At 38.8% G+C, this 27,108-nt stretch overlaps 1 protein-coding gene across 5 annotated transcripts in view; it reads left to right on the forward strand.

Moving 5' to 3' along the window:
* LOC125228025 (diacylglycerol lipase-beta) overlaps nucleotides 1–27,108 on the forward strand; it is a 200,603-nt gene that overhangs the window by 94,354 nt on the left and 79,141 nt on the right. For all 5 annotated transcript variants that reach the window (XM_048132464.1, XM_048132463.1, XM_048132466.1 and 2 more), the window contains exon 2: nucleotides 9,485–9,580. In XM_048132464.1, the coding sequence (XP_047988421.1) occupies nucleotides 9,486–9,580 (95 nt within the window). In that variant the 5' untranslated portion in view covers nucleotide 9,485. The remainder of the gene's footprint in view (nucleotides 1–9,484; nucleotides 9,581–27,108) is intronic.

A 27,108-nucleotide genomic window follows, 5' to 3' on the forward strand; every position in this document is an offset into this window, starting at 1 on the left:
CTAGCGATCCAGATACTGGAAATTAAGGTTGTCCCACGTCAGACTTGCCTGATGTGTCTGAAATTTTGACCCTCTGCTTAACTGACAGTACGATACCGTCTCGGTGAATCTGTGGACTCGTCTAAAAACCTTACTTGGATGGCGAGTTACAGACCGACAAAAAGGTTTTGGAAGAAAGGATTGAATGTGGATGAATTATCTGCCAAATGTTAAAATGGTTTGACGGATGTCCGTGTCGGTAGTTGAGATGCAGAAAGAGTGCATTCACCCTACATTACAAATAGACAGTCCTGAAATACACTCAGTATCATTGATATACCCTGATATGAATCCTACCGGCTGCGCCATTATTTCTAAACTGTCTATTTATACTATAGGGTGGATGCACAATAGGCTAATTGCCTCCTAGTCAAATAAGCTTCTTTTTAAGAACTGTCAAAACGAATTTGAACCTTGATTTGAACGACTTGGTAATATGGAATTAATATGAACTCGAATTGAGTGACGTCACGGTCAATTCAGTTACTTTATATAATTCTACCTGACTTATTAAATAGAAATTGGATTTAAAAATAACTTCTGTCCATGTTTTTCTTATAATTATCTGATGCTTTATTTCGTGCATGGTATAAAATATTTTATTTTAAGAACAATTCAATTCAATTCAAAACCTTTAATGTCATAAACAACACATGTCAAAAATACAAAATGTCAACAGTCAAGTTCCCTATTCAAACATTCAAGTTCCCTATTCTCAACTACCGACAGTCCGGACCAGTGTCATTTTTCTTTTACGCGGCAACCCTAACTGAAAGTGTCTACAAGAATGGGACGCGTTCGCAATTAATCTAGATTAAGGAATTTACAAACCATTTCTACCCGAGGATAGTTGTCGTCAGGTGGGCGAAGTGGGCGTTCACGTTCCTGCGACTGAGAGTTATTCCAATAGGAACAGGAAACAAGATCGGTGTTCATCCAATTTCACGTGTAGGAGGGTACACATAACTTTGCATGCCAAGATTGGATTTACTTTTACTTCAACAAATAAATGAGCAATTCCCGTTAAGTTTGTACATTTGGATCACGTCTCCGATTTTGATAAAAATTGGTAGGCTGATAAAGTCCATGATGCTGAGCAAGATCCACTAGGTTTTCCAAAATTTCTAAGGTAGTTTGTATGAAACCTTCCTTTTTGTTACCAGATTCTATACATTTTCGGTAACAAAAAAGGAAAGTTCCATGCAACCTAGGACATTTTCAATTTTTATCAAAATTGGAGACGTGATCCAAATGTACAAACTTAACGGGAATTGCTCAAATAATATTTTTCGGGTATAAGCATATGGGCCATAAACACACTGCGTATGTAAGCTCTTTGCAAAAAAAGTTAATAGCAAGTACAGTCAACCAATTGGAACCATAGGCCACTCTACAACCATGTCAAAATGACAAACAGTAAGATATTTCTTACAATCTGATTTACAACGTCACTATGACATAGTTCTACAGTCTAAGGTTCCAATTGGTTGACTGTACCTATTAGGCAATTTCTGCTATGATATCAGACATGGTTTGGGTAATAGTAGATTTTGTAATAGTAAATATCTTTTGGGTACCTATCTAGTCTAGGTTTTGAACACAGAAGACTAAGCTGCAACAACAACATACCTACGCTAGAAAACTGATCAGCGTCACTCAGCAGTAAACTAGGTACTAAACTTCGAATCCATTAAACGGCGAATTCTAAAATGTTTTGACGGCTCAGACAGTTTGCAGTAACCGACACTAAAACTCAAGTTTATGCACTTTAATATCGCAGTGCGAACCAAATAGAACAGTCGCCAGAACTATTTACACCCGATATAGCTTCACGATTCGTTTCTCTTGTGACCTACCGTAACGCGGACTGCAAATAGAACTCAGTGATTGTTACATAGTTGCAGTCAAACACAGCTCCATTCACAATTCACACCGCAAACGCTTTCAATATCGTAATGTTTGTTTGCTACAATATGCAAGTGAACGTAGTTTCTTCTTCGTCTTCCTTGTCAGGGGCTAAGTAAGGCTTCATAGCGCCTTATGTGTCACTGCGACCATTTCTGATCTATTGTGATCGCCACCTACTACAACTCTCGATCAAGTCCTACAAATTCGAAGATTTGTATTTTTGATATCGAGATACCTCACATCATCTGGGTGTATTTGGTAGCTGCCCAGAATCATGTTACGTGTACCTACGCATTAGAGAGGATGTAGTTTTCTTTCTAAGGTAAAGCTTTTACCGTAAAAAGTACAGGTGTATATTCAGCCAGAATCCAGATATAATTACTTAAATGAAGTTATAATATTGATTTTATTGCCCTTAACTTCCTAACTCATGACTAATTGACTATCCCATCCCAGACCCATGGTAAAAAGCTAAATGTATCAGCAAAAAACTCACTGAACTACAAAGTTGACATAAAATTCAAACATTGACAAAGTGTATCATAGACCATGACAACACTCGTATTGAAAGATTTTGGGACTGTTCTTGGGTGATATGATATGACACTGAATCTCATCACAATTTTATGACATCGGTGATACTTTTTAAAGTTTAAGTTTCAGAGGAATTTCCTCTCGCGGACGCTCCGGCTGTGGAATGAGCTCCCTGCCGATGAACTACAGTATGGGGTTCTTCAAAAAAGGAGTGTACAAGTTTCTAATGGGTCGGCAACGCGCATGTGACACCCCTTGAGTTGCAGGCGTCCATAGGTTACGGTGACCGCTTTACATCAGGCGGACCGTATACCTGTTTGCCACCGACGTGGTATATAAAAAAAAGTAGGTATAATACTCATACAGGTTATATGCGCGTATTTGGTTTATTTTTAAAGACATGGGTGTGTCGTTTAGGTATTTCTTTTTTTACGGTAACGCCTTCATTTTGTAACAAACAGTGTAGCGTAGCGCGCGCGCAAGCAAGTCAATGTTAATGCGTATTGCCGGTAAATTTCATCAGACTAACACCAAAGCAAACGGAACGAACAAGTTTCTGACCAGTTATAGTTTCCCCACGGCCACCGAATGTCAGCCAAGGTCAACATTACCTAATGACAAACAAAATTTATCGCACCAATCGCAATCGATGTGTTAGTTATTATAAGATCAGGTGATGCATATTTACGTGGATACCCAAAATCACCAGTCATACAACGTAAACAATTAAATTTACATTACGTACGACGTATTCTAAATTTTACTTTAACAGGCACGCTTCAGGGTCGAGCACGGATTAAGTATTGATTTACCCACCTAATTAATATTTTAATGCGCCATAACTTTTTCCTGAGTGTCGATGAAAATATGAGATTATATTCATACAAAGGTAACAATAAAAACATACAATAGTTATTTGTTATACAAGGGGGCAAAGTTGTATTTTAACGCAGAGTGTGGAATTGAAAAACGAGCAAGTGAAAGGATTCTATAGTTGAACCACGAGCGAAGCGAGTGGTTCGAGAATAGAATCCTGAACTTGCGAGTTTTTTAACGCACGAGAAGTAAAATACATTTGCACCCGAGTGTAACACAAAACTTTTCCCCTCACTATAGCGAGGAAACTACAACGCAAAAAATGCGTTTATCACTGCTTCCAAAAGTTCCACAGGTGGTAAATCATCTTTATTACTAGATTTACCTTTTTTTATCAATTTTAAAGCAGTTAATTTGACTTTATTCAAGGTCAAATTATTTACCCACTAGTGGATAAAATGCGTTTTTACCCGCTGGTATTAAAGGACAAAACACGTGTTTCCGAGCTAGTGAGGGGAAAAAGTATTTTTTTTTGTTTGTGCGAAACGGTTTAACTGTTATTTACTACTGAATTGTATGGATCTAACAATTTAACTCCGTAACTGATAGTCGTTTATAAAACAATTGAATTCGATTATTTCTTAGATTTTGGTTGCTGGAGATTGCGCGCACTTGTAAGAATAGTTTTGTATCCATAGCCAACAAATGCAGATTATTATGAAACCAAAGACACCGTTATCGTTACATCACATAAATAAACATCGATACGAATCGATACATCGGCGTTGTTTCTTTTGGGCATAGTGCCTTCACCTCGAGTGCATAGTTAAATGCAGCGATGCGGCCGACGACCCGCCGTGACGTCAATTGGGATGCATCTCTGCAGATCGTAATCTTCTCTAGCTATAGCCGATTTACTGTTACTGCGTACTTGGACTGAAATAACTACAATACGGTACTTTTTGACGGAAGTGATTACGGAACAAAAAATCTTCTGGGTGCGGAATGAAAGAGTAGGTAAACCTGCACAGAAATATCAAACTCGGGTGATATTAATATCTATTTAATTTGTTACACAGATGAGTCCCTTGCGGAGAACTTAATGATATTTTATGCTCATAAACATTACTTACGTCTATTATCATATTACCTTATACTTAGCGTACGTCACAGGAGGGCCTACTTCACACACATCACAATATAATATTTAAACTAAAAGACTAGCATAATAAAAGGATACGATAATTACACTTTATTGGCTAAAATTTTAAATAAGATACTGCTTAATCGCAATGATTAGCGTTTATTCATACTTAGCTAAATGACTAAATCTTGAGTTGATGACTTTTCTTGACTGTTGATGATAGATACTAACACTACCATTCGAGTTTTACTTAGACGGCACACCTCAGATAACTCCATTAAAAGGTATACATGCAATGGTGACTAACTGCATGTCTCAATATTTACTTTACATTTCGAAACAAAATCAAAACAAACAACGGGTATATTATTGACCTTTGATAATAGTATTTTATGCAACTGGTGGTTAAAAGAGGTCAAAAAAGGTGAGTGGCGCACAGTGGATCGAAATGAATAAAAAATGGACATTCGCATTTTTTTCCAAAAATCCTATTTAAAAAAATGCTCTTCGGTTGAAAATGATATGAGAAATAAAAAATGTTATATAAAATTTTTCAAAATGAGGCTTATTTTAAGCAGAAAGAAATAAAATGTGTTTTTTTTGTATGAAACTGAAAAATAGGTATCTTATTGTAAGAAAACCGTAACCGATCCCGCTTTCAAACCTTTACAATGTCATTGTCCTACTTTAGAACAGTAGAAAATAGTAAAAACCTTATCTGAGTAGGTGCCCGTTTTTTTTTGTAGTCCAATCAAAGTCAGTAAATACAACATTTTTCTTAGTGCTTTATTTTTTTATTTATATTAAAAAAACGGTGTATTCATGACAATTTAGTATAAAAACAAAATATATATGACATTTTATTAAGGATAAATACAATTTTTTACAAGAAAATTGCATTGAAATAGAAACAATTATTGCGGTGTTTTTATTGATAGTAAACAAATAGCTAAAATATACTTAAAATCAACAATAACAATTTTTTGGTGTCATCTAATCCAAGATTGTCTTTTTTGAGGCCACCGCTAAGTAAAGCGACTAAAAAGACCCTCTCTTCTAAAGCTTTGGAATTATTAATAATAGAAAACATAAGCACTGATGACACTGAAAATATAGAAATGTTTGAAAGTGTAGAAGAAGGTCGTGAATAAAATAAATCTATACAATGTATTTTTTTTTTATAACTTATATTGTTATTGTTGATTTCAAGTAAATTTTAACTTTTTGTTACTATCTTAGTTACTAAAAACATCGCAATAAATGTTTCGATTTCAATGTAATTTTTAACCATTTCCTTGTAAAAACTTGTATTTATCTGTATTAAAAATGTCATATATATTTTATTTTTATACTAAATTGTCATGAACATACCGTTTTTTTTATGAAAATAAAAAATGAAGCACTAAGAAAAATGTTGTATTTACTGACTTTTGATTGGACTACAAAAAAATAACGGGCACCTACTCAGATAAGGTTTTTACTATTTTCTACTGTTCTAAAGTAGGACAATGACACTGTAAAGGTTTGAAAGCGGGATCGGTTACGGTTTTCTTACAATAAGATACCTATTTTTCAGTTTCATACAAAAAAAACACATTTTATTTTTTTCTGCTTAAAATAAGCCTCATTTTGAAAAATTTTATATAACATTTTTTATTTCTCATATCATTTTCAACCGAAGAGCATTTTTTAAAATAGGATTTTTGGAAAAAAATGCGAATGTCCATTTTTTATTCATTTCGATCCACTGTGTGGCGTGGGTAACAATTTGAGGCGAAGCCGAAAATTGTTAATAAAAACGCCACGAGCATTTTTTGACTCAGTTAAACACCGTTGCATACAATACTTTTTCTACGACCAAGCACTTATTTTGAAAGAAAATTATAAATCAACAAATACCTACTTTCAGTCATCTTAGTTATCTAGTGGACCGCCTACCATTTTGAATATGCAGTTTGAGTGCAAACATGAAAATAAAACTGTCTATGGTATGGTTCTTTGAAGCCTGGCCACTAAGACGAATCGAGCCGAGTTGAGTCGAGTTCTCATACATTTGAATGCGATTCGACGCGTCGCCAATAAACGCAGCAGAAAACGAAGGAGTCTCGACTCTGCGAATTGGTTTGTTAAGTTGGTAGCAATGTATTTACTGAACTGTAACAGCTATATCGTGCTACTGCTACTAAATGTTTTCAGGGTATAGACTAGATAGACTTGTCCTGACATCTTTTATGTAGGGTTTTAAAGTTCTATGCACGACCTTGTAACTCACGAATAACAGTACGGGAGTAGAAAAAGTCGATTACGAGTAGCAGATAAAACCAAGAGTAAACCCGTATTCGGCGATAAGCCGATGCCATTATCTGTAATATGACGAATACGACGATCTTCATTGAGGCATATTACCTACGTTCTTCCGAGTTCATTGAGTCGTTAACCTGACTATAAAAAATACATTTAAAGTATCACGTTTTCCTCGTCCGAACATCTTGAAACGAAACTGAGTAAATAGGTGAAGGAAAACATTGTTTAAAAATACGTTCCCTACTGACCGAGCCGGATTTCAGGGGGGATCGGGTAAACATAGTCCACAATGCCGAATGCGTTTCGTTCCCGAAATACGCGATCCGGGTTCGATGGCCGAGGAAATGGACCAGCGATACGGAACAGACGACACCGGTGCTCACGCGCAGACACTGGTTACGTAAACCATCGTTGGGGGTTATGAAGGTGTGATCAACGCGTCAAATTTAAAAACGATTTGCTCAACGCTGTAGACAGGTTTTACATAAGCAAATATGTTATATCGTCTTCCAAACAAAAGCTTAAATTTCCATTAAGTATCATTTTATCGGTGCAATTTGCACACTGACCAAATCTACGAAGGCCATGGATGAAGCTTGAAAATCTTACGTGACAACTCCATGTTTTATTTAAGTTTCCAATAGCGTATAATTACGAGTATTAAAGATTGTCATACTTGTTCACCCGTTGAACGGAGGTTACATACAAATAGGATTACTCATCTGCAAGTGACATCTTCCACTATTACCTAATCTGTGTCTCATACCTAAAACTCAAATCATTGTTCGATTACAAATACAAGGGTTCGATTCCTGTGTACTTAATAGAGAGGATCCGTTATTTACCTCAACTAAACATAGTTCGTGCTCGCAAATGGGTTGTTTGCGGTGGAAACACTAGCCGGCCCGTAGGCAAGTGGCCAATCGCATACGCGGCGTAGCGAACGACACGCAACTCTTTATCGCTCTTCCGTATTATTGTAACATTTGTAGCACAGACTATGACGGGTTCTCTCTTTTTGTTCACCAGTATCATAGTTGATTGTTGTTCAAATGACAGCTACCTTCTTTTTATTCCGATGGCGTTACAACTCTTTGCGGGTCTTGGCCTCCTCCACTATCTTCCTCCAATTGTCGCGATCTCTGGCAACCCTCCTCCAGTTGGTATATCTCCTCATTCTCCTCAGGTCCTCTTCCACACAGTCACGCCACCTTTTCCGAGGCCTTAGCCCTAGGCCTTTTTTGTTGCGGTGTCATAATTTTAGGAGCCCTCATATCTGGCATTCTTTCAAGGTGACCAGCCCATTTCAGCCGCTGAGATTTGCAGAATCTAACTAGTCTCTTGCTTGACTAGAGCTTCCAATTCATGATTCATGCGCTGCCGGTATCAGTGACAGCTATCAGTTTATTTTTGTGGGCGTTAAAATTTGATCGCCTCGTGGCTCAGAGACAGTTAAGATTACATACAACTCAGCATACAGCAATGTAATGAAACTCGTGCAAATGGGCCCTTACAATACAATACAAAGCATTTATTCATGATAAACAGTCATAAAAATACTAAACAAAAGGTTAAAAAAATGGTTACAAAATAGCTTAGTCATCACTGCGTATCGTTCGCCACAATCCACAAAGCGTTACGCCGTGTCTTGCGTGGGCGACAGTCGCGCGACCGTCGCGCGACCGTCGTCGTCGCGTCTCATACTTCCACATCGATAAGGTTTGATTTCGTATGCGTCGCATCGCCGTCGCGCGACCATCGCGCGACCGTCGCCCACGCAAGCCACGGCGTTAGCGATTGGCGACTTGTGTACGATCCCGGTGAGCCGATCGGCGACCGCAAATACTTTCGTTTCGCAAATGGCTCGCTCCACTAACTAACCGGTCTATTGGGTTGCCGTAGAATCCGATTCCCGCTACTTACATGCTGGTATTAGTGCGAAGTATTAGTCATACGCTTAATACTAATTCTAAGCAAACTTAACCTATATTATACGAGATAAAATCTTAGTCTATTGATAATAGATAATAGCTTCTGTTTTTCTTTAACTAAACAAACCAAACGCAAGTCTGTTGTGGGTTCCGATTGAAAACTTATTGAATGTAATACGAATTAGGTAGTTACTACAAGAACCATGGGAATGAAACACTAGAGAGGGCGTACCCAGTTAGGGGGGGGGGGGGGTCACGAGTACATGACGCCCATTTGGATCCGCGCATGCTAGAGAATAAGGCAAATGTCTATTCTAGTATTTTTAGGCTCAGTATTACCTACTCCCAAAGAAAATAGTAAATCAAACCTATAACACTTACGTAACAACGGGGCAAATCTCGACTGGAGGGCAATTGCAACTGATCCATTTTTTCCATTATTAAGTACACTATGATGTTGAGTTCTACATGTATCCACTGAACACGCCTACCGTATATAACCGGTGGACACTCTATTTAATAATGCAAACATTATAAAACATGAAAAAAATAACGAGTTACATTTGCCGCCCAGTCGAGATTTGCCCCGCTGTACCTTACTCTAAACATTATGATACCCCTTTGTCTTACAAATTCGATCGTCTGCGGTAACGCGACCCCGTTGTCGCCGCTGTAAGATTATTAAACTGACACATTATACGAAGCAATTAGGCGGCTAGGTGTCCGACGGTCCTCAAATTAATAAAACCGTTCTCTCGAATCTCAGCACTGTGAACATCGTTTTAAGTGTGACTTTGTCTTGTTTCAGAATGCCGGCGCTCCGGCTATTGGGGCGCAAATGGCTAGCCGCCTCGGACGATCTCGTGTTCCCTAGCATCTTCGAGCTGCTGTGCCGTTTTGTATGGTAAGTAGACAATCGCAATCGCTGACTCAGCGCTTAGTTTCACTAGGATTTAACCGACCAGTTTTCTACCGAGCATTTTATTCTCATAAGGGAACACTATCTGTTAACGCTTACCGTATCTATACGCATCTTTATATTAACGAGCGATTTCTCATACATGTATACTTATAATGCGGCTCGATTCTGATTGATACAATTCCACCTTTAGTAATTTACACTTGAATAAAACATGTTAAAATATGGATAAGTGTAAAAACTTATCACGCCTATCTAGGCTATAATATTTTTTTAACACCCCAACTGCTAAAGGCTCTCTTTGCTACTTCAAAAACGGGTGAGAAAGTAGCATTTTATCCATAAGAGTGCAAAGTAATTTCATACAATTTTCGAATAATGATTTCAAGTATTAAAAGTTTCGAGTAAATAAATAGATGGATTTCATATAGTTTGATGTTTTTCAGTTACTATTTTCATAGTGTTGGTATGGTGGAAAATTTTGTGTTTCACTCGGCGGCAACAATTTTTTAACCCTCGCAACGCTCAAGATTCCACATTCTTCAGTAGTAATTTTGGCACTTGCGGATAAACAACAAAGTCCCTCGTAAACAAATAAAGTTACGTATAATATGTTCTATTCAAGTGTAAATTACTAATGGTGAAATCACGTCTATCAGAATCGAGCCGCATTTCATACATGTATGAGAAATCGCTCGTTAATATGAAGATGCGTAGGTACCTACGTACGTACCCATGCTTTCAGCTTTCCAATACGTAGCGATTTCATATATAATTTAATTTTCCAATAAGTCGCGTTTTCAATGGCAAATCAATTCTGACATATGTGATTCCACTCCATCCCAATTATTTCTCTTCGATGCAAGACCTACTTTTAACTTCTAATGTCCTGGTTTTACGCCATCGCCAAGCGTAATCTTGTAGGTAAAATGCATCACTACAGTGGTGGAAAATAAAGTCGCTTCCCCGTTCCCTCTGTCTGTCCCTATGTATGTGGTTATGCTTAGATCTTTAAAACTATACACGTTAAACTTTCGTGAGACATACTCAAATAATTAATGAATCTACGGTTGTACTCACGTTATTATATCGCTAATATTGCTGCAGTCCACGGAGTTTAGCCGCCGCGTGAACTAAACGTCTTTCGTGTTAAACAATATTTATACTGTATTTTTTATAACCATTTGTTTGTATTTTTTATGTCTGTTTACCATGAATAAATGCTTTGTATTGTATTGTATTGTATTGAACTCTTTTTGATGCTGCTTTTTTAAATACATACAATAGAATAGAATATTTTTATTGTATTTAGATAGAGTGATTCAAGTCAAAGGTTTTTATGTACAATACTCGTGAGAAGCCGGGGCGGGTCGTTAGTTTCTAATAAAAAAGGTATCCGCTAGAATTAGGTACATACTTAGGAACATATTATGTGATACGAGGTGAGTTCGATACACGACCTGAATATTCCGATCTCATTAATCACGTCAGAACTAATCTCTTTCCGCGTATTTGGGGCTATGTAAAATGTTTACTTAGCCTCGGTGTGGTGAAATTAATGACCCTTCCTTGCGAAAGTTGCGAAATTCTAATTCACCCGGAAAAGTAGAACAACACAGTTTGAATTAAATGAGAGAGATGTATGGTGGACATGGTGGTAATAGTTATTTGTTATACAAGGGGGCAAAGTTGTATTTTAACGCCGAGTGTGGAATTGAAAAACGAGCAAGTGAAAGGATTCTATAGTTGAAACACTCCTGAACTTGCGAGTTTTTTAACACACGAGAAGTAAAATATATTTGTACCCGAGTGTAACACGTAACTTTTCCCCTCACTGTAGCGAGGAAACTACAACGCAAAAAATGCGTTTCTCACTGCTTCCAGTAGTTCCACAGGTGGTAAATCATCTTTATTACTAGATTTACCTACTTTTATAAATTTTAAAGCAGTTAATTTGACTTTATTCAAGGTCAAATTTACCCTCTAGTGGATAAAATGCGTTTTTACCCGCTGATATTACAGGACAAAACACGTGTTTCCGAGCTAGTGAGGGGAAAATAACATTACTCGATTTAGGCTAAACCACTCAGGTGACACAGGTTGTGCTGTCCAATGTCCATTCCATATCTCGTAAACACCTGTGACATAACATATGCCCAAAAAAAAAATTTTGAGCATGTAATTCATAATAATTCATAAATAATTCGTTGCTTTTATGGGTTTTACAACGAACATCACATCAAATTCGAATTTTGAAGTCTTATATAAATAAAAAGTCAAAATTTGCTTGGGTCTTAGGTACGAGGATAGAAGAATAATAAATAAAATGCAATAATATATCTCAGTTTAAAAAGAATATTACTGGTATACAATACAGTGGTATCATACTATTATTTATTTTATCCTATTGAACAATTGAACCGGACAGCAGTGAGTCTAGTGAATATTTTATTAATAGACCTGCACTATCAATAATATACCTCTTCAATAGCATCAAGGTTATGTAACCTGAGGTCGATAATCAATCTAAATTCAATAGCTACTCGCAAATATGCAATTAAAATATAACGCGCACTTTAACCAGGGCAATTTGCGTCTGTATGTCTCCTCTACGGTCGATTCTCGTTTGTTCCCAAAGTCTATGATTAAATAAATATAGTTATCGATAAAATTTGGATGTCAACACCTCACATAGCGATTATGATACAGGTACCTACATTAATTACGTTTCCCTTACCTCTGACTCATTAATGAATTAAGTACTTACCTGCTACATCCGTTTTAAACATATATGCTTGGATTTGTTGCACTTATAACATCTTATCATTCACGATAACATGGGGATACAAATCGGCACCAAACTGACGCATCGGACCAAACAACCAAGTACACAGTGGAGGTATGCCCTAATAAGAGACGCTTGTCTGGAGACCTGAAAGAACTGCACGCTATAACCGCGGATGCCAGGGAATGGATATCAAGGTTTAGATGTAAAATTATAGATCTAATCATTTATGTAATTTTCTACATACTAACTGTAAATCTTTTGTTCTTTTCTCAATAATAAGTCTAATACTTCATACTAATCTAATCGCCGGCGCTAACCTAGCTGAATGCACAAAAGCTCACGAAACGCTAAAGATAATATCACTTTCGTATTAGTTACCTATCTCTATCACTATTGGCGCGACAGAGCCAGACTACATTTCTGCGGCGTTTCGGTGGCGTTTCGCGTCCCAGAAATGCAATTCGGCTGCGGGCGGGGCCAGAAGTGACAATCGTTGACGCTACGCAGAGATCGAAACGCAGATTGGATCTGACGCGTCATGGCAGAAGAGCGACAGGGAGTGCTAGCTACGAAACGCTTACAAATAGCGTTGTGCTGTTGTTGGCTAGGTGAATTATGGCAAGTGATATGATCTCTAGCCGTATAATCATAATAGATTACAATAAACTTAACCCTTTATAGGGCACTGGTCTCAAAAAAGACCATCCTGTATGACTATCTTTTTGTATTTTTTTCTTGTACAGAATTTTTAGTACTACAGGATGGCGATGATGTTTGAACTCGCGATTTTTTTGAGTCTTGCCCGTTAAAGGGTTAATTTATAGTAAGCCGAAATCTTTCTTGTAAAGTGTCCTTATTTTATCTTGCTAATACAGTTAAAAAATATGTCAACATCCAATGCTATCCAAACGAACTGTAGCCTAAACTTCCTTCAGTACCCTCACCATTCCCACTACCGTCACAGCGATCCGTTTGAAATCAAATTCAAACTAAATCTACCGACTACCACAATTTGATTTAGCCCGAATCAAAGTCAAACGGCGGATTAACTTTATATTCAAATAGACTAAATTGGAAGATCATTTAGACATTCAGAGCAAAATTAAATCAAGAGCGAATGCTTCAGAAGCTTCGTCCGTGAAGTTAATAAGGTTAATTAGTTCTGAAACACGTAAACTGACATGAATTAGGCGAGTAGAACCTCTACCAATGAGATTTTTAAATTTTTACCCTACTCGATATAAATAATAATAATAAATAAATATTGGGGACACCTTACGCAGATCAACTTAGCCCCAAACTAAGCAAGGCTTGTACTATGAGTGCTAAGCGACGATATACATACTTAAATAGATAAATACATACTTATATTATATGACATAGAAAACATCCATGACTCAGGAACAAATATCTGTGCTCATCACACAAATAAATGCCCTTACCGTGATTCGAACCCAGGATCGCGGCTTAGCAGGCAGGGTCACTACCGACTGAGCCAGACCGGTCGTCAAGATATAGATATATAGAGGTATTACGGATGAATGTGGAAGGAAGTAGGTATCAGGAGAGAAAAACAGAGGAAAGAGTGGATTAGTGGAGTGGATTAGAGGAAATAGTGGATAAGTGGACAGTCGTGTGAGACATGATATGAAACGAAAGCAAGTTTATTAGTAAGTAAGTAATCATTTATTGTCAGATTGTGCAAATCATTTTACAGATGTTACAATATTAATAAACAATTATAGCTTGTGTCACAATCAACCGTTTTACGGTATACAATATACATAATTATTCCTATAACTAAATTAAATTTATCTTAAATAATAAAAACAGTCAGGTACATTATCATATAGGAACTACATTATTATTTAATATCTCATATATCATTATAAATCTATATTACATCAGCTCATTTACATAATAATTAATGTCGAAAATAGTCAGAGTAAGTATACATGCGTGTTAATCAATAAATAAGTCCTCGTAGTTTCATAAAAAAAGTCCTCGAGTTTATAAAACCATTCGGTTACTAGATAGCTTTTTTGAATGATGAGATGATGGTCAATTGAGATTGGAAGAGCACACTTTGCACATACTGCACCGACCCCAAGTGACTGGGATAAGGGCAAGCGAATGATAATAACGCCCATAGCTTAGACACACACACACATTCAATGTGTGGAGAAAGCGAACAGTGCTCCCAAACGGTTAGTTACTAGAACCAAAGATTGCATACAATACATTTTGGTACATATGGTGATTTTTCCGCGCTAGTTTGCAAAGTAGGATAATTGTGTTTCACATGTACTGAAAAACCGGCCAAGAGCGTGACGGGCCACGCTCAGTGTAGGGTTCCGTGGTTTTCCGTATTTTTCTCAAAAACTACTGAACCTATCAAGTTCAAAACAATTTTCCTAGAAAGTCTTTATAAAGTTCTACTTTTGTGATTTTTTTCATATTTTTTATACATATGGTTCAAAAGTTAGAGGGGGGGGGGACGCACTTTTTTTTCCTTTAGGAGCGATTATTTCCGAAAACATTAATATTATCAAAAAATGATCTTAGTAAACCCTTATTTATTTTTAAATACCTATCCAACAATATTTGACGACTGGTCTGGCGCAGTCGGTAGTGACCCTGCCTGCTGCGCCGCGGTCCCGGGTTCGAATCCCGGTAAGGGCATTTATTAGTGCGATGAGCACAGATAACTGTTCCTGAGTCATGGATGTTTTCTATGTATATAAGTATTTATATATTATATATATCGTTGTCTGAGTACCCACAACACAAGCCTTCTTGAGCTTACCGTGGGCCTCAGTCAATCTGTGTAAGAATTTTATTATTATGAGCCTATTGTGTCCCACTGCTGGGCAAAGGCCTCCCCCCTCTTTTTCCATTCCTCTCGGTTTTGTGCGACAACTGACCAGTCTCTCAAAAAGGAGTCTAAGTTATCCCGCCATCGCCGACGAGGTCTGCCGGATCCTCGATTTGACTCGAGAGGCTCCCACTGCGTGGTATTCTTGGCCCATAAGTCATCCGGCATGCGACAGACGTGGCCAGCCCAGTCCCACTTTAACTTGGCCGCTTTCCGAGCCACATCAATTATCTGAGTTTTTGAGCGCAGCGTAGTGTTCCGGATTCGGTCCCTTAGTCTCACACCTAGTATGCTGCGCTCCATAGCTCTCTGGCAAACCCCGAGTTTGGACTTCTGAGCTTCCGTCAAAGACCAAGTCTGAGCACCGTAAGTGAGGACTGGAAGTATGCACATGTCCATGAGCCTACGTTTGAGTGACAGAGGTAGGCCTCCCTTCATGAGGTGCTTCATTGACCAATAGCTCTGTGTATAAGAATGTCCTATAATATTTAAAAATATATCACACGTTGGGGTTGGAATGAAAAATAAACAGCCCCCACTTTACATGTAGGGGAGGTACCCTAATAAAACATTTTTATCCATTTTTTATTTTTGCACTTTGTTGGCGTGATTGATATATGTATGCCAACAATAATTAAAGTATGCCATCAAAACATCGCAGCCTTAGAAAATAAAACGCTACGACTGGAAGTGCTATTAGAAAACGAAATGAAGTGTGACATTCTTGCAATCTCTGAGCATTGGTTATCAACGGATAAATTAAGATGTATGAATATTGACGGTTACAAACTCGCATCCAGTTATTGTAGGAATGTCACTGCGCACGATCTTGTATATTTACGCGTGATAATATTAAATGTCTTGAGAACAGTGACTTAGTTCAGTTATCGATGGAGAGGTATTGTGAAATATCGGCAATAGATTTACTTGATTTTGACGTAACGATAATTTGCATATACCGAACAAATTTAATTAGCAATAATGAGTTTTTGGTACATCTAGAACGGTTGCTCAACAAGATAACTGAGGCCCAGCTCAATTGTGTAATTGTAGGTGATATGAATATTAACTGCTTAGGCGAACCGAACGCGGACATAAACAGATGGTCCGATTTACTAACTACCCATGGTATGATGAATAAAGTCGACTTTCCCACTCGCGTGACGGCTACTACGTCGACCTGCCTTGACCACCTGTATTCGAACCTAGCTATAGATTTCGTTAGCGTTGATCCCGTCATTACCAATTTGAGTGATCATCTCGCTGTTATGGGAGTACTGCGACTGCGAGATAATCGCTCAAATAAAGTCACCCACTTGTATACGCGAAATTTCACAGTGCAAAACCAACAACACTTTTCTGCCGCTATTGAGAGCGTTGATTGGAGTCTAATATTTACAAAATATAGCGACGCCAGTAGCCTTGCAACTTCACTTATAAATATAATTTCTAATAAGTTCGACATATGTTTCCCGCTGAAAAAAAGTAGTTAGAGATAAAAATAGCCCAACCTGGATAAATAATGATATTAAATTATTTAAATCCTTTCTATTTGAGATGATAGAATTAGGAAAACGGCACTCGAGTAATGACAGTATTTGTAAATTTATAACTGACATCAAAATTAAATTTGACATGTTAATAAGGAAGGAAAAATCCAATTACTACAGTAACTTAATAAAAACTGGCAACAATACACCAAAAATACTGTGGAATGTCGTGAACAGGGAGAGAGGCAAAAATAACTGCCCTCGACTGGACGTGACAGAGGTGATTGTAAACACCGATGGGTCACTGTTTGCTAGTAAAAAGGATGCTGTGAACGCACTGAACTGTAGATTCCACAGCGCTGCGGCGGCGTGCGGCGCGCCGCGCGCCGACGGCCCCTGCGCCCTGCGCCAGCTACGCGCCGCGCTGCCGCCTACGGATCAATCTCTTAGGCTACTGCCATTCAGCGCGGATGAGGTCTATCGCTTGATAACATCACTCATCCCTCCTAAAGCCTCAATGGACATTTACGGGATAAACATGAAGTTACTGAGGGCTGCACCGATCCCTTTAGCCTATGCCATGGCCGAGTTATTCAATCGCTGTATAAAAGAGGGCATCTACCCTAAACCACTAAAAATCAGCAAAATAGCGCCAATATTTAAAGGCAAGGGTAAAAATGCGGATATGGATGCATACAGACCCGTCTCAATTATCCCTGCGCTGTCAAAGGTATTTGAGAACGGTCTAAGTCGTCGCCTGATGAATTTCCTGGAGTCGACGAGTGTCCTATCTGACAGACAACACGCTTATCGTACGGGCCACTCCACAACCTCATTGACCCGTGATGTAGTCCGACGCATAGTTGGCGCCAGGGAAAGAAAACACGAGGTTGCTGTATTATGCTGCGACCTGTCCCGGGCTTTTGACGTCGCAGACCACGCAGTCCTCACCAGCAAGCTAAGGCACTATGGGATCGATGGCCCCACACTCTCCTTGTTTAAGAGCCTTCTCCAATTTAGATCTCAAATTGTTGTCGGAGATAGTGGAAAGGCTAGATCAGACCCACTTGAAACCACTATGGGTGTAGCTCAAGGTTCATCGGTCTCAAACATATTATTCTCATTGTTGCTAAACGACCTGCCGCATGCAATAGAGGCTGCTGAAATCCTCATGTACGCGGATGATGTTGCTGCAATTGTCACGGCGCAATCGGTGGACACCATCGAAGAGAAACTGAATGAGGCCGCGGGCCAGCTTGCACAGTGGTTCAATGCCAATGGTCTGGCGCTGAACCTCAAAAAAACGCACTACCTGGTTTTCAATCTGTCTGGTCGCAGCACGAGGCCACTTGCTGTATCTGTGAACGGAACTGCTTTAGACCAGTTAAGTAGTACCGGTTTCTTAGGCTTTGAAATCGACACCTGTCTAAAGTGGGACCATCATATTAACAGACTCAGCGGACGAATCGGCAGCGCGTGTTTTGCGTTAGGACAGGTGACCAGGTTAGTGTCGGATGAGGCTGCGCGCTCGTGTTATTTTGCCACTGTGCACTCCCTGATCCAGTACGGTGCGGAGCTCTGGGGACGCTGTGCCGGGTGGGAAAGGGTGTTTCGTCTCCAGAAGCGTGCGGTCCGGATATTAGCCCGGGTACCGCAAAACACTCCTGCACGATCATACTTCAAAAAACTGGGAATACTAACTTTACCTGCAGTGGTAATCTTGCAAGTGGCTATGTATGTGAGGACAAATCTCGCATCCTACAAAACGCGAAGCATGGTACATACTTATAACACACGATACGCCCACAAGCTAGTCGGCGTGGACCGCAGAATGGCTAAGTCGGCCAAGCTCACTCATATCATGGGGCCCACCGTCTACAACAACCTGCCCGACAGCGTCACCGGCGCCCAGAGCTTGGACGGCTTTAAATCTCGCCTCAAACGTTGGCTTGTTGAGCACTCCTTCTACGATTATGAAGAGTTCCTAAATATACACAAAAATAATGTATAATTGATCTCATTATTTATTTTGCTGCTACGACACATTTAATGTTTAATTTAATGTGTTTTTTTTTGTCTCTTTTATAACGTGTAAATAACCTTTATGAATAAATGACTTATGACTTATGACTTATATGCTAAATAGTAGACTGCTAAATAGTAGTATAACTTCCAGTCCATCTGTATCGATCCTGCTTCTACGCAGAAATAGTCAAGGCCAGAAACTAATATTGTTATATCACTTAAATGTAACAAAGTTAATCTACATACATCACTAGTTAACGGCAACAAAAAAAGGTACGTTACTTTAAGTAATAACACACTTGCGTGAAAGACACAAAGATCAGAAAATAATCAAGAGGTTAAAAACCTCTGAGCACAAACAAAAAAATATAAAATCTTTGCATCCAGCCAACCATTATGGTTTTGGACAAAAAAACGCCTGGTTATAGCCGTAAGTTAGAAGACGTAGGTATTTTATCTAGTTCTTAAATGACTAGTCATTTGGACAGGAAACGAGTAGTAACTAGGTATTTGGCAAATATAAAACAATAGCCCAACCCACCCAACGATACTTAGGATGACCAGTAGGACGGCGTCCAGTTGGCCGACTCAAATAGGATCTCTTGACTTGACTGCCCGAAGGGGTGCACCCACGGGCGACTTTTCGAAGCGACTTTTTTGTCGCGACCATGGGCTAGTATGAAAGTGCGCTCACGAAGCGACGCAACTTTTCATACAAATACGTAAGTCGTCGAGCAACTTTGTCGCCCGTGGGCGCTCACCTTTAAAAGATGGCCAAGCCAGTGGAGACGATGTGATATTCGGTTCGGCTATTAGATTTCGCTTAATAAAAACTGTAACACCAACAAAGCATGCAGCGAACGCAGACCTACTAGCGTCCAAGACGCCGAGCGGAGACACCGGTTTAGTTACCAAAAAACCCGCTAGATGGCGCTGACCGCATCCCATAGAATTCGTACATCGCGGTGTTAAGATTTTTCCCGATTTGGTTAGGCTCGCCGGTTGAAACTTGATATGTATTGAGTCATAGATACGGACAATATTTACCTATAGTCCCCTGCTTCCCTCGTGGAACTACGCACTATAGGAAAGTAACGTCTATCAAACGTGCTTCCGCTCCAGTTCTCACTCTCGCTCTAACTGGTTGGGGCGTCAGTTTCGTCGTCATTGTAAAAACTCCGTAAATACAAGTTTACGTACCCGTCGAATTGGCTTTCCCTTCACTCCCCGCGCACCCCCGCTACAAAACATAATTAGAGTTTAAATAAAAACGGTATTACTTACTACTTTTCAATTTGTATCAGCCAATAACCGCTTATTTATATTTACAGTTACAGATAAAGTAATTCGGGTGAAGCAGTCAAAAATTCACAATAATCTTATGTCAGATCATTCAGAATACCTTGCCCGCTTAGCAACTAGTGTCTTCTACCTTTCGTCACGATTATTCAAAACCGTGATCGCCAATTCTCGTAGACACGTTTTGATTATTCGTTCAACTGTGAGTGCTGGCATTCCACTTTGTCCCACAGACCCTCGCGACCTATGTCAACGCCGGGTGAATGGGAATTTATACTCTTTAACAATAAAGTGTCGCTTAAACCTTTTGAGTTTATTGTTGACCCTCTTTTTATGCAGGAAAATTGTGTAAAAAACACCGCCCTCCGTGGCAAAATGCGGGGCTGTAATATTTTCGCCTCATTCGCTCAAAACAAGTAATATACAAAAATATCTGGGGCGGATCATGACGTTTTCAGGTATATACCCATAAAATCATCTCAGAGACTTATCAATTAACTCACGAATACACATGATAGACAGATCGTTGATTAAGAGCATAATTTGTTACGATAGTGATTCAATTTTGTAGTAGATATGAACCACGACTATAAAACAATATTATGATTTTTAGTTTTTTTGTTAACTAAGTATTTCTAATGTTTAGTCAACATTCAAAAGAGTTTGTATAAAATGATGAAGAGTTAATTGCTACCGAAACAGCGTAAGCTAAAGTCAGCAATAAAACTTTTGTTTAATTTACAGTACTAGTACAGGGCTCAGTATAGTAGGTACGATGCAATTGGACTAAAATGATTCCATATAATACAAATAAATGTCGAACAGAACCGTAAAGTTTAATTCCGTCATGAAGTTTCAAGTTTACGATCGATATCACCATTCACGTTTTAGTGAATGGCGAATGCTTTGATCGCAAGCCCTGGGGGGTCTATTCTTGGCGAAGGGTGTTGTATTTTCATGTAAATATAGTTACTAAACGTGGCAAACTCGTGTAAGCTTTATCACGTTTTTATATTGTTGTGATGGCAACGTACGGACCGCTTTATAAACGATGCAGCCTTCGTGGTCTAGCAAATACTAGTGTCCCCTGGAGGTCCTTAAAATATTTGAAGTCGTTGACAATTCAAATTATAAAATTAATTTCGCTGTCATTAAAGACCGCCCTCGGAAGCTCTGGTAACTTAGATATTGAGAATCGGTCCGTAGTTTGGTACACTGAGAGAAAATACAACCAGTTTTCATGTTCGTTCAACAAGTTTTTTGGTTAAAATAGCGCCTACGTGCTCTTTGGTTCAAACAACAAGCTACTTGTCATTTGAATCGGCAATATATTTGAATCAACAAGTCGATTTTATAAAAACAACCAGACACATACGTTTGGCTGATTCAAACGGATAAACCGCAACAAGTCGAACTTGTTAAATTCACAATGCAAATTTCTCTCAGTGTAGTGACTCTGCCTGCATGCTAAGCCGATGGTTCGAATCCCGGTACGCGCATTAATTTGTGTGATGAGTTATTTGTTCCTGAGTTACGAGTGTTTTCTGTGTAAGTATTTACGTATTTAAATATTCTTTATATCATTATCTGAATATGAAGTATGTCCTAAAATATATAATTTACATAGGTAATTTTCGTTTGTTTCTGACTTTCTGACTCACGCGCAATGTCATTAAATGACAGAATAGAAGTGTTCGTGTGTTTTTAACCGCCTTCCAAATCTCAAAGGAAGGGGTTATCAAGTCGTCTGTTTTTTTTTTTTTTTAATGTTTGTTCCTCGATATCTCCGTCGTTACTAGACCGATTTTGAAAAATTTTTTTTTTGATTGAATGTATATGCATACAGATTGGTCCCATTTTTCTCAGAACCCAGTTCTGATGATGGGATCCTGGAGAAATCGAGGGAACTCCTCAAATCTGAAAGGCATACATATGGTGATTTTTGTGTTTTTAAAGGAACAGCATGCATTTACGTACGGAACAGTGACATTTGGTGCAGTGGAACTCCTGATGATGGTCAGAATGGAACTCCTCAAATCTGAACGGCACACTTATAGTGACTTTGGTATTTTTATAAGAACAGCATGCACTTACGTCCAGAACAGTGATATTTGGTGCAGTGGAATTGCTGATGATGGTCAGAACGGAACTCCTCAAATCTGAACGGCACACTTATAGTGACTTTGGTATTTTTATAAGAACAGCATGCACTTACATCCAGAACAGTGACATTTGGTGCAGTGGAACTGCTGATGAAGAGTGAGCCGCCCCTGGTTAGAGTTCCGTTCTGATAATCATTCTCATCTGTAAGTACTTCAGAATCATCCAGATTTCAAAATTGGTTCAGAAATGACGGAGATATCGAATAACAAACATTAAAAAATATACAGACGAATTGATAACATAATCCAACATTTGAAAGTATTTATCACCAGAACCCCAAAGGAAGGCGGTTTTTTTTTTTTTAATTATTTAATACATTATATCATATAATCCATGTCACGCTTATCGAAATATTCGCTTACCTCTGGCGGTAGGTACGTCTGATTACATTATAGAATTAATAACAATTATGTATTATGATTATTATTTGCAGTACTTATTATCAGACGAACAGTAATGTCTAAAGTGGGGTTTTTGTAAGTCATTTGCCCCGTAGGGTTTTCCTAATATAACGAATGACATCCGCTATTCTTTCTACAACGTATTTAAATAAGTTTCTCGGCGATCGATGAATCTCCCTGCTATTTTCACACATCTGATCTATTTGTTTCAGTCGTGACCCTATTCTATTCTAATAGAATTAACTAGCTTATTCAGCGATGAGCCGACACACTTTAAATGTCTATACGGATGTATTATTCATGGCTTATAATGTTTCCTGGAAAAACAGCCAACTGAGATTGAAAATAAACTTTTCACTTCTCATGCTCAAAAAGTGCACCTTTATGTCGTGCGTAGACAACATCACGACATAAAATCGCATTTTATGCTCTAGAGCATAAAAATAAAATTTTCTTCTAAGAATAAGGTAATCGGTCTCAACAGCCAAGCAGTTAAAACAGTTTGTAAATGTAGGTAAGAATTTAGAATGTTGGCATTCTTTATGTAGAATGATGTCCTTTACCTCCCGTACTAGTTATAAACTGTATCACGGTGAGGTAAGAATCGTCATCCATTGGCATTTAATAAACAAAATATGATAGTAGGTTGTGTTACACTTAAATAATTAAATTACGGCTACTGCCAAAATGCTACTAACACTAAATATTTAATATCTATGTTACATTGAGCTCATTAGTTAGTTCAACATTAATAACACGATGGTTGCAAAATGTTAGACTATGAGTAAAACGTAAACATTTAGTATATGTGTTATGGACCAAGTGATTAATAAGGGCATTATGTATAATGCCCGGACATTATGAATAATGCCTAGCTGTATTGGGCAAAGTGATTAATCATTGTGTAGACGCCATTTTTTTATTACATTGCCCGGTCATTATGATACTGCTACGTGATCGTTGGGCAATTTGATAATAAGTTTAACAGGTTTGTTTAAACGCCATTTTTTATCATATTGCCCGGTCATTATGATAATGCTACGTGATCGCTGGGCACTTTGACAATAAGTTTTAACAAGTTTGTCTAAACGCCATTTTTTATCACATTGCCCGGTCATTATGATACTGCTACGTGATCCTTGGGTAATGTGATAATAAGTTTAACAACTTTGTCTAAACGTCATTGTTTATCACATTGCCCGGTCATTATGATAATGCTACGTGATTAACGTGATCGTTGGGCCATTTGATGGTAAGTTTAACAAGTTTGTCTAAACGCCATTTTTTATCACATTGCCCAGTCATTATTATTATTATTCTCAGTATTTATTTTCAATCAGGTTTGTCCGCTATCTTGTGTGAGAGGTATATAGTGACCGACCGCGCATAGCTGTTCTTTTCTGGAATGCTGTTATGCAGCATCCCCCTGACCCGAGGAGGATTTAGGGGACTCACCTCCTGGCGCAATGGACGGATCCATTGTGAAAGAGGGAGATGAGCCTACACCGGCGTTTCACTATCTTTGCCGTTCGTACGAGTGCACTGGGAACGAGGTACTGTAAGAGGTTTCGCATTCAGAATGAAACCTTTTACAGCAGTCATGGTCGCTGACTGGCAGTCCCTGATTTAAAATTGGAACAGTATAAAAAAACGTCAAGGAAAACAGACACTTCAATGGGGCATTCATATAGAAGCAGCGATTGAGAGTGAACGGTTGTACTTAGCTCCTAAAATATAAAAAAATATTGATTCAAAGCGTTGTTTAAATGTTTGGATGCTCTCCACTGATAGGCCGACTCCCCTACATGGTGGAGGCACTAACGTCTGAAAGTTTCCCCTAGTTTCGGTTTCAGAGTTTTCAGACAACGAACCCCGACCTCACAGCGCGAGGAAGCGCATGCCAAGCGATAAGCCAAACGCGCTTTAAGAAGAAGGAAAACAAAGTGACCATCGTCGCCAATACGAAGAGCTATTCCGGGTGATATATTTCTTATTATCTAATATTCAGTGTCACCCATTCCGTAGTTAAAATATAGCTGTGCAGAATTGACGTAAAAATGGAATACGAGACATTCGTTGCGCTCAAGATTGTGTTGTTCAAGAAACTCTACGACTCCTCTTCGGTGACCATGGGCGTCGACGTCAATTGCGTGAACATCAGCACCATCATACCTATATACATACTCATACATATATAGCAATGGATTAAAAAAAATCTTGCTAGATATGTAGGTTACATTAGATATTACGCAATGTAAATTTAGTTTCAATCTTTTAATCATACATTACATTTTAGAACTTACGGATGATTGTGATTTGTAAACTAAAATATACATTATTTCAAAGGAAAAATTACTTGTGACAGAAAATGTCATTTACCTATCCCTAGAAATGAAAAGGTTAATTATTTGTTAATAATCGCATAGGATTAATTATTTTAGCACTAAATATAACATGTAGGATACTGTACATATTATTTATGCAATGTTTATTTTATTCCATAATGTTTTCCTATAGCTACCAATAAGGTTAAGTTATATAAAAACATGTAAACTGTGGAATAAAACACACCCCAAACTGTAAATATTTAATAAATAGATATAATTGTTTAAAGTTATAGAGTAATACGTCACAACACCCTTATAATTTCCTGACTACAAAGAACAATGTTCATACACATTTCTTTTACATGTATCAAGACAAGGCCGACTAGATGACCAGTTGATCCAGCTGTTCACGGTGTGGCGAGATGGCTGGCGGTCATATGCAACCCCCACTTCGTCGTCATCACCAACGTGCAGCGCACTGCAGCTGCAGCAATCTTCATGAGCCGTTCGGGCTCCACTTCACTTCGCAACCGGCGCGGCGGGAAGATTGGCGGCCATGAGAAGCCCCCACTTCAACGCCACCGCCAACAAGAATCGGCATCTTCAAAATTTATTATGTTTTTTCTTGTGAAATAAACGTTTTGCCTTGTTTTTTTACTTGAAGTTAGGTGAATTTGCTAACAGCTGTCATGTCAATGTCATCTAGTCATGGCCACAGACAATTAGCTGTCAGAAAGTTCAAAATAAAAGGGTTTAGTCGATGGGCAGGGGTTAGGTTTTTGCCATTGGTTTTCCTAACCATAGTCCATATCTGACTAATTTGCGAGGACCTTGGCTATAGTCCAACTATCCAAATTATGGCGGTCTCAACCGTGGACTAGGCAACCACGCAAAGAGCGTTAGATGTTGGCTACCTTGAATGAGGCTGTCACTATTGGGTGTTAGGAGATTTTTTTTTTGTGTGTAGGGGGGCCTGGCTTAGGTAGGGCCAACCGGTAGTTAGGGTAGAATAGGATAGGATAGGGTGTAGTATTGTGAACAATGGCTGCTTCTAACATAAGGGGGAGGGATATGTAAGAGGTTTCGCATTCAGAATGAAACCTTTTACAGCAGTCATGGTCGCTGACTGGCAGTCCCTGATTTAAAATTGGAACAGTATAAAAAAACGTCAAGGAAAACAGACACTTCAATGGGGCATTCATATAGAAGCAGCGATTGAGAGTGAACGGTTGTACTTAGCTCCTAAAATATAAAAAAATATTGATTCAAAGCGTTGTTTAAATGTTTGGATGCTCTCCACTGATAGGCCGACTCCCTTACAGTACCTTGAAGGAAGCTCTTTCCGCGGCCCAACGACTGTATTCTCCCAGTGTGCTGGCCATCTTGCCTGCCGAGCCACATTTGACGCTATCCTCCAAGCATGAATGGACTCTTGGTCAGACCTGCTAAACAAACTAGGCGTTTCACCATCTTTGCCATTCGTGAAAGTGCACTTTTATCATGGCGCTTACTGGTAGCCGTGCCTTATGGCTAGAAGCTGGTCTGATGGACCGAAACTCTTTATTGCCCTCTCCAGACATCATCTATGGACCCTGCTTCACTAAGTCTCAAGGCGAGCTCTGCTCTGCGGCCCATGTCGGACTTTTCGTTTAACTCTAAATCATCTTTCCGAAGAGTTTTAAATGATTCACAATTAGTATCATAAGATTTATATTAACCGGGATATAAACCGTGATTACTTTTTGATTTTTATTGAAGTCCCGATATTTCGACGCAGTTTCATGCATCATGATCACAGGAAACTGAAGACGGCGGGTGGATGTCAAAGTTGCAGCGGCGGCGCGTCCTTTGTTGTTCGATATGAAACTGCATACAGTTTCTTGAACAGATCGGCACGAAAGTCTGCTGAAGCTACGCCAATCCAGCTATTAGCTTTGCTACATGTTTTATTATTACTCTGCCCAACAAAGGATGGGCATTATGTATAATGCCCGGGCAAAGTACAGCTATTCGGTGTTTTATTATTACTTTGCCCAACAGAGGATGGGCATCATTCATAATGCCCGGGCAAAATTCAGTTATTCGGTATGTTATTGTCACTTTGCCCAACAGAGGATGGGCATTATCTATAATGCCCGGGCAAAA

Source organism: Leguminivora glycinivorella, chromosome 7 (assembly GCF_023078275.1).
Source record: "Leguminivora glycinivorella isolate SPB_JAAS2020 chromosome 7, LegGlyc_1.1, whole genome shotgun sequence".
NCBI classification, from domain to species: Eukaryota; Metazoa; Arthropoda; class Insecta; order Lepidoptera; family Tortricidae; genus Leguminivora; species Leguminivora glycinivorella.